The 9,534-nt window shown below is 31.9% G+C and overlaps 1 protein-coding gene and 1 long non-coding RNA gene across 2 annotated transcripts; one reads left to right on the forward strand and one right to left on the reverse strand.

The window, feature by feature from the left end:
* Positions 1-937: 937 nt before the first annotated feature.
* Positions 938-1,938, reverse strand: LOC143569935 (uncharacterized). The gene is made up of 3 exons (XR_013141828.1): positions 1,731-1,938; positions 1,498-1,575; positions 938-1,414 (listed from the first exon to the last, which is right to left on the reverse strand). It is a non-coding gene; the product is annotated as an uncharacterized LOC143569935 (long non-coding RNA).
* Positions 1,939-6,429: 4,491 nt separating this feature from the next.
* Positions 6,430-8,404, forward strand: LOC143569940 (putative glycosyltransferase At5g03795). Its single transcript, XM_077055727.1, has 6 exons — positions 6,430-6,644; positions 6,798-7,079; positions 7,218-7,504; positions 7,578-7,810; positions 7,897-8,054; positions 8,172-8,404. Exons 1-6 carry the CDS (start codon positions 6,462-6,464, stop codon positions 8,271-8,273), a joined length of 1,245 nt encoding a protein of 414 aa, XP_076911842.1. The 5' UTR covers positions 6,430-6,461; the 3' UTR covers positions 8,274-8,404.
* The last annotated feature ends 1,130 nt before the right edge of the window (positions 8,405-9,534 follow it).

Consider the following 9,534-nt stretch of genomic DNA (forward strand, 5'->3'; position numbering starts at 1 on the left):
CCGAGATTTTAATAAGTTTTCAATATAAATATTTTAAAGACTTCCGCTATAACTCGCAACTCTGATGTATTTACAAAACAGGTACCAACTATTAGTCACACGCCTAGGCCCTAAGTCGGGGTGTGACAGGTTGGTATTTACAAAACAGGTACCAACTATTGGTCACCCAGAGCCAAAATTGATATTTTTTTAAATGTCCCAAATTCATTTTGCATATAACTTTTTTGACGCAAACCAAAACCAATTTTTTTTAAAAAAATGACTTGAATTCGATTGGCTCATAACATGATTTAGCCATAATCAAAATTGTTAGTTTTTTAAATGGCCGAACTCAAATGAGTTAGCACCTGTTTTGACATGAACAAAATGTTAAACTTTTTTATATAATGACCTAAACCCATTTGGCTTACAATCCGTGATAACTCGAACGCGTTTTGACCAATCAAAGTTCTTGATCGTTGACCCAAAACAACAAAAAATATTTTAAAAAATAATCAAAACTCACCAAAATTTACACTTCTTTTAAAGTGACACGAAATGCAAGTCTATATTTGGTAAATCTTACATCGGAACGTCCACAAAAATAAACACGTCGTGATTGTAATGTTGGAATTTATTAAAATTTATATATACAAATATATAAAAGAAAAACAAAGAAAAAAGAAAATATAGATGATTATATTGGTAAACTTAAGGGAGTGGAATAATATAACTGTGTACCTTTAAACACTTTTGTCTTTTTATTTAAAAATTGATTAGTCATAATTTATCCTTACAATATTATTACTTTTGTAGCTAAAAATATTAGCAAATGCGATTGTTTAGCATTCTTTTAACGGTCAATATACTTTGATAGATAGATCATAAAAATTCTAAATCTACAAGTGTTAAAAATAAACTTGTAGTTATACATATATATATATAATTTACCTATCTTTCTAGGGTCGTCACCCTTTATGATACTCTTTCGTTTTGGTAATTATAAGCTTCATTAACGGCTTACTTTGGTAATTATAAGGTTATTATTTTCTGCAATTTTATAATTACTAAAGGGAGATTAAATTCCAAAATGGTCCTGTCACACAAAAGGAATATTGCTATTTTTACTATTTTAGATCGATGAAGAAGAAACATAAACACACATTTCATCAAACAGTTGGTACGCATTAACACAAGCTTATACAAACCTTTAACTGATCAAGCTTGTTGCTCAACAAATAAGTGAAATTGAAAGTAGTGAAGATAACTAACCTGGTCATATGAACATCCATTTTTTAGACCCACCTTCCCCTAGTGATCTGCATTTGTAATGGTTCACTCTAGATAGAAACTTCATTTATCATCTACAACATTTCATTAATCATCCCACATGTATCTGTGCACGTGAATGGCTTCTGCAGTTTTATAGTCTTTACTACAAAAGTATATTATGTAATTAATTAAAATAATTGAAATGAAAAGCTAATTAACAGCAAGGAATTCATGTTCAACACTTACAATTTTTTATTGCTAAAATTAAACATGTGTCGCTGTTAAGAAAACCTCTATTTATCAAATAAGTCATCGACATAAGCTCTGGAAAATTAATGCACGATTAACGATTATTAGTTTATAACTGCTAGCTTATTAGGAAAACTAAAGAGATGACAGAGGCATCGAAGTTTTAGGGTTTGCAACCGGTGACGCCTGAGCAGAATTACAAAAAAATCAAGGTAAATCCAAAATCATACCTTGCTTGTAGATAACCAGAATCCAGATTATGCACCGATTATGTTTTAAAACTTCAAAAATCGTGACGAAGAAGAGCAACCGCGATATGAAAACATATAGCGAGTATTAGGCTTGAATCACGGAGATCATGATTAAGAAGAAACCATATGTTAACCATCTTTTCAAAAAGTAACTGTCACTTGAAGGAGAAGTATGCCAAGTGTCCAGATAATATGCAGTAAAAATAAAAAGGGAGGATGCTGTGAGCAGGTGTCTAAAAATCTTTTGTTTTATTATAATAGTAGATTATTATGACGAAAACAGTTTTATCTATACTATATATAAAGGGGGAGTGAATGACCTCTTAAATTTTAAGAGGTTTAAATTATTATGCAACTTGTACAACTTTGAATGCATATAATTTTAAATTTTTGAGGGCATTTTGGTATTTACACAATATTCACCAACCATTGTTTCCTTCTATTCTTGTCACACCCCAACCTAAGGCGGAAATGTCGGGGCGCGAACTGATTGTCACAGCTCACAAGGTACTATCATGCAATATTTAAAAGTGATAATATCTATTTAATTCGATTAAATGATTCAAATAATTCAAGTACAAGTACAAAATCCATAATCATACAACAATACAACTTATATCACAAATGATCTTAATAAATTATTTTATAACTTAAATTCTTCACTAAGTCTTCACCAACCTGCATTAAATTTCTACGATAACCTGCATATGCGTATAAAATAGAATTTTTGTCAACAACACATGTTGAGTGAGTAAAACACCAGTTTAAGACACGGCAATAATAATATATAGTAAACAAAGAAAGATGCAAACTGTTTATGTGAGAATAAACAGTTAAGCCATAGCACATACACAAATAATCAACCATAAAGAAAGCAAACCATAAAGAAAGGGCTCAACCAATCCATATAAATGGACATTGGTTACCAAAGCAAGGACTAAACCGTTGCCATAAAAATGGACATCGGTTGCCGAAATAAGCAAGTAGCATTCAAACAAAGCAAGTAAGCAAATAGCAAGTTAAGCATAAACCGATATACACACAAGGATTAACAGTTGTGGTTTTGAATACTAGATAATAGATAAATATATAAGATACGCACATGTCCCCAAAAAGGTTTAAAAATAAGTAAAAAGGGGAGTGATTACTCACCTTAGCAATAAGCATGAGATAAACGAATGTGGTAAGAAGGGTAGTAAACAAGAGTTACGCTCTGAAGTTATCGACGAGAAATCCTAAGTAACAATAGTTGAGGAAATAAATATGAATGGAATAATGAAGCTAAAAGTATATAGAGGTTCGGGTTTTGATGATCGGGTATACTCTTACGAAAGTTAAATATCACTTAGTTTTATTATAAATTTTATTATCAAAGTTTTATCGTAATAAATATGATTTAATTATATAAAATACATATTAATACTCAAATAAATATTTATAAAACTTTGGATGGATTAATAAAGAGATTTGTCTTCCTTAAAATCAAAAATGCATTTAATTTAGTTATAAATATATTATTATTAATAAAGATATCTTTTATATTGGTATTGTAAATAATAAGTAATTGATAATAAATAATCATGTTTGTATAAAATAAAATCTTTTATAAATACTTACACTTAAAATTATAGTATTATGTTAATTTACAATAAGTCTTATATATATATATATATATATATATATATATATATTAACTTAAAACCCTTTATTATAAAACTTTAACAAATATTATATATAGATATACATACATATAAATATCTATATATGTATACATATACGGTTTAAACACGATTCGGGAAAGTGTTCAATTGCTATGACGATTTTTATAAAAATACAAGTCATTTAATTATATTTATGAGATAATTTAATTATATTAACTATATTAATAAAATGATTTATATGAATTAAAAATTGAATTAAACCTGAAAATTCCTACAAAAACGGGCTGGGGGAAATCGAACCTGCGCCCCCAGCCGTTTCTGGGTTTCAACAATAACGAACACACCCAACCGTGCTACTCATCCAATTGATTTAAGTATAAGAACTAATATTTATAAACAAACAGACTATTAAACCCAATTGGCTATAAACCCTAAAAATCTCAATCGTGTAAACCGTTAAGTATGAGATTAATTAGTGTTAGGGTTATTGAAGAGGAGGTCAACGCGATCTCAAAGATATATTCAATTACCTTAAACGATGATGGATCGGTGGTGCATTGCAGACCAAACCCGACGGCGTAAACAAGAACACGAACAGGTAGATAGAGGCTGCGGCAATTAAATTAGATTTAGGGCTTTAGTTTGCGCTGGTCTAATGATCGTCTATCCAGATTTAATTGAATTATTATCATCATTATATGGTCTAACGTTATACGAGTGAAGGCGGTGATCAAAATAATCAATTTGTAATATAAACGATCTTGTTTTCCAAATTGCTTACATGTGTGGGCCGAAATATGCATGGTGAATGACTTCCCTAGATAATTTCCATAATTTGGACGAGAATTGAGGTGCAAGATTGCTAAACGGATTCCGGATTTGATATTCGGTTAGTGGGTATAGATAATGGGTTAATAATATAATACAATATATCAAAATTTACAGATGGGTCCCTAGACTATGAAGATGGAAACACTAAAGGGTTAAAGTATGGTTTAGGGTAAGAACTGAATATAATCAAAAGTTATTTTATATATTAATTAAATAAACAAATGTTAATAAAATAATTTTACTCGAATAACGCGATATTTCTTGATAAAATTTTCTAAATATAAAAACGGGTCGAGTTATGATTAATAATATTAATTAAAAATCCGAGTTGTTACAATTCTATACTTACAATAATTACCCTTCTATAGTTACAATAATTATACTTGAACTTTAGATAATTTTTGTAATATTTAAGAATAGTTACACATTCAACCCCTCATCTTTATCCAAAAAATTGACAAGTTGATTTATTTGTTTATTTTTGTCTATATCTTTAAATATAAAGTGTCTTTTTAAAAACCGAACCTACCATTACGACGTGTTTATTTTTGTCGACGTTTTGATATAAAAAATTTTCAAAACGAATGCTTAGATAATAATGTACAAGTCAATAAAGCATTAAAGTACAACTTATTTATGCAACTATATAAATACATTTTCATTCTCATTCTATATTTACAATAATTACCCTTAAACTTTAGATAACTTTTGTAATATTAAATAATTGTTACTCATTTAAACCTTCATCTTTTCAAAAATATGACAAACTTATTATTTTTTTGTTTCCCTTTATATCTTTAAATACATTATGTTTTTAAGAAACCGAACCTACAATTACGAAGTGTTTATTTTTGTCGATGTTTGGATATAAAAAAATTTCAAATCCGATGTGTAGATTATAATGTATAAGTTAACAATAAAACATTTTTGTACAACCTTATATACATGTATCAACCAAACCAATTAAACAATTAACATAATAAACATTTGTAAAGTATTACACAATTAAGAAAACTAACATATGTATAAGCATTGTACAATATATCACCAGATGATTGATAAACAAACATAAACAAGTATCGCATTGAAAATTGTTGTTACCGCAGCATCGTGCGGGTTTCATACTAATTATTATTGTATTATGAGATTATGATGTAAATTTTAGGATGAAACCATATGTGTAATTTAAAGTAGGTTTTTTCTTTAAAAAAATTGAAAAATATATTTGTAATCAATTTTAAATGTAGTAAAAAATTTATTAAAAATGTTTAAAAAAAGAGAGGATATCCCCCTCTTCTGAAATCATGAATCCACTCAAATATCAATTTCCTAATATCAAAGGTTGTAAAAATAAATGTTCTTATTTTTCAAAACTTTTGCATTATTACTATTACGGGTTGGTTTAGGTATCAATGATCTTATTAGTAATCAGTTTTATAGAATTATTTATCGTCTTTAACTTATTTTATATTCAGTTGAACTCGTTATGTATTTTGTATTCGGTTATGTTGACCCCAATTGATAATCTTGGTGATACGAACTTTTTAATATGATTGAATAACTGATCGATGATGTTGAACCCTTATATAGATCACCAAAATGTGTGATTCTAGGGCTTCAACGTTTCACAACATCGACATATACATATATGTGTTTTAATAGTTACAAACTTCACATAATGATACTCTAGACTTTACCGACTCTATTAAAACAGAGCTTAAGAGAGTTTTGAGTATTTACAACACAACTTCTTGTACTTCTAATGATGAGTGATTAATAGTATAGGTTGACACACGTTACAAACTTCTACATATTCGTTTGAAATTTATTAAACAAATTAAGGAAAAAAAAAGCTTGCTAAATCAAGCCGAGCCAAACCCAAACTTACCCCGGCTAGAATCGGCTCGTGAAGAGCCCTAGACTCATCTCTCCCCACTCTTAACAAAAACGCATTTCAACATCCTTCCTCAAGGATGGCAATCTTCCAACTTTCTTTTACATCCACCGGTAAATCTTAACATTTAACCCCCCACCCAATCATTTGAACAAAACAGAGAAGTGTATTTTGCATATGCTTAAAAACACATGAATAAGATTTTTACGAGTAAAACCAGATCAGTCTGACAACACACTCAACTCTTCTGATCTACATATCAATAACACCTTCACTGCCGCAGGAATCACACACAGCTTCCACTGACCACCCACCCAATTACACATGTCGGCGGCGAAGCAATCGCCAATGCCCTTCACCGCCATCACTACAAAGCAAGGATTAATCGTAATCCTCTCAACCTTAACCCTAATCACACTCATTTACATCTCCTTCAATTCACCTCTCCAATACACCACCTACTCTTACCCACCTCCAGCCACAACAATGCCCACTTCTTCATTCAAGGTTAGTTAGTTACTACTACCAATCACTTACTTATTCTTCAGATCTTTCTATTACACCATATTGGTTTTCATTATCTGGGTTTTAAGTTTATTGGTCAGATCTTTGTATTGTACGCAATAGTTTTTAATTTTTGGAAATTGAATTGGTTAACAGGAGGATGTGGGTTTAGAGGAAGAAGATGGGTTTTCGGATGTGTATCAGTTACCGGATGTGTTCAGGTTGAATTATGCGGAGATGGTGAAGAGGTTTAAGGTTTATATATACCCGGATGGAGATCCCAAGACGTTTTATCAGACGCCGAGGAAACTCACCGGGAAGTATGCGAGTGAGGGGTACTTTTTCCAGAATATTAGAGAGAGCGGGTTTAGGACCGAAGATCCGGATGAAGCTCACTTGTTTTTTATTCCGATTTCGTGTCATAAGATGAGAGGGAAGGTGCATAATAATCTTATTTCTAGATCTTGATAATATAATTACGAATAGCAGGATTACATATTCTGAATCTACGAGCGATTTTGATTGTTTTTGGTGTTTAAAAGTTTAAAGTTAAGTTATTTATGCAATGATATGCAGGGAACTTCGTATGAAAACATGACTATCATCGTGCAAGATTATGTGAACGGTTTAATATCAAAATATCCTTATTGGAACAGAACACTCGGTGCTGATCATTTCTTTGTCACGTGCCATGATGTTGGTGTAAGGGCAACCGAGGGACTTCCATTTCTTGTTAAGAATTCAATACGCGCCGTGTGTTCCCCGAGTTATGATGTTGGGTTCATCCCTCATAAGGATATTGCTCTTCCTCAAATATTGCAGCCTTTTGCTCTTCCACGTGGCGGAAATGATATTGAAAACAGGTTCTTATGCTTACAATATAATAAAGGTTTGTTTTTTGATTACTGTGAATAATATTATGTTGGTTCAATGCAGGACGACACTTGGTTTCTGGGCTGGTCATAGGAATTCAAGAATCAGAGTGATATTGGCACGCACGTGGGAGAATGATACAGAACTTGATATATCAAACAACCGAATAAATAGGGCTATTGGGCCTCTTGTATATCAAAAGAGATTTTATAGGACCAAATTCTGCATATGCCCCGGTGGTTCACAGGTGAACAGTGCGCGCATAGCAGATTCAATTCATTATGGTTGTATTCCAGGTAGGCATTTCATATTTGCATCTTCTTTCTGTATGCAACAAGTTTGAAGTTTGAATCATGTGTTGGTCGTTTTTATTTGTTTGCAGTAATTCTGTCCAATTACTATGATCTGCCATTCAATGATATTCTTGATTGGAGTAAGTTTTCGGTCATACTCAAGGAGAAAGACGTGTATGATTTAAAGCAAATCCTCAAGGATATATCAAATGAACAATTTGTCACACTCCACAACAATTTAGTGAAGGTACCAATCTCTTATTGTTCTTGAGTTCTTTCATGTCATATACATATAAATGTAACTCTAGTTTTGCTTATAAGCAGATGGTAATAAATGAATAAACATAATCTTTTTTTGTTGCAGATTCAGAAGCACTTTCAATGGAACACGCCTCCTATTCCGTATGATGCTTTTCATATGGTCATGTATGATCTGTGGTTACGCCATTCTGTCATCAAATACTGACTTATTGTACACATTCTTTCATTTTTTTTTATAAAAATACTGGTCATATGTAGTAATATAACAAGGTTCATGTCCATTTCTAATCCTTTTTATATTGAGCTTTGGTTTGTGAATTATGGTACTTGATATCTTGATCATTAGATGACATGTTACATGTAGTTTATGTTTTGACTTGTCTTCATTGCACTGTAGAACTATATATGTTTGCTTGGTTGTATGCAAACAGTTATGTTATTTGTTTCGACAACTGAAATAGGATTTGTTTTACAAGCTTGTTTTTTTAAGAATAACATGAAAATGTCATCACAAAATAGAAGCTGTATGTTGACTGTCAGGCTAGAATAAAACAGGACTATGTTCTTGATATTGAGGGATACGCATTTTTTTACTACTGAATCTATTGAATGTTCATTGCAAACTTTCCATCCAAGGTCTAGTAGAGTCCGGACATCCTATGTACTATCTTAATTCCTATATACTGGCATTACAAAACGTGAATAGTATTTTATTTCATATTTAGTCCACGTGGCTATTTGTCATTGGTTTCCTTTATTAGTTAAATCAACTTCTTCCCCCCCGCTCTCCGGCGATTCCAGCTCCGAAAAGAGGGGGTATGGGCAGTGACGGTGGGTAAGTTGGGTTGGATGTAGCTGGAGATGGTGGTGGTTCATAGATATGAGCGGTTGAGGGAAAGAGACGGTGGTGGCAGTTTTAGATCTGAATCAGTTTTTGGCCGTCGAATATCTTCAATTACGGGGGTTGGTTTGGTGGTGGTGGTGGCCAGTTTGGTGGAGTTAAGACATGCTTTATTTGTTGGTGGTCGTCTGTTGGCGGAGGTAGATGTACACGGTCGATGGTGGAAGGAGAGGTGGCCTGCGGTGGTGGTACAAAGGGGTGTGTGGTGTGTGATCCGTGATGATGGGGTGTCATCTGGGACGATTGATGGCGGCGACGATGACGACTCATGTTTGCTTAATTTTGTATAGAGTAATGAACATTTTTCATTCTTAATGTATACACCAATTTTCGGTGGTTCGTTACCTTAAAAAAATCGCAAGAAATGTTCGTTTTTTTTAAAAAACCTTGCACGCTTCATCACTTTCACTAACCGACGTTAAATTTATCAGTTAAGTGTTGCAATTGCAATGTGCTTTGCAAATGATGACATTTTAGCCATTTTATCTTATTTAACTTGTTTTATTAAAAATAAAAAAAAAACATTTGCAAGAGAAAAGGTTTTGGATTGAAATCAATGAAGATG

The sequence above is a fragment of the Bidens hawaiensis genome, unplaced genomic scaffold (genome assembly GCF_021521415.1).
Source record: "Bidens hawaiensis isolate Kalapana, Puna unplaced genomic scaffold, B.hawaiensis_p1.1 tig00024806_1, whole genome shotgun sequence".
Taxonomy (NCBI): Eukaryota; Viridiplantae; Streptophyta; class Magnoliopsida; order Asterales; family Asteraceae; genus Bidens; species Bidens hawaiensis.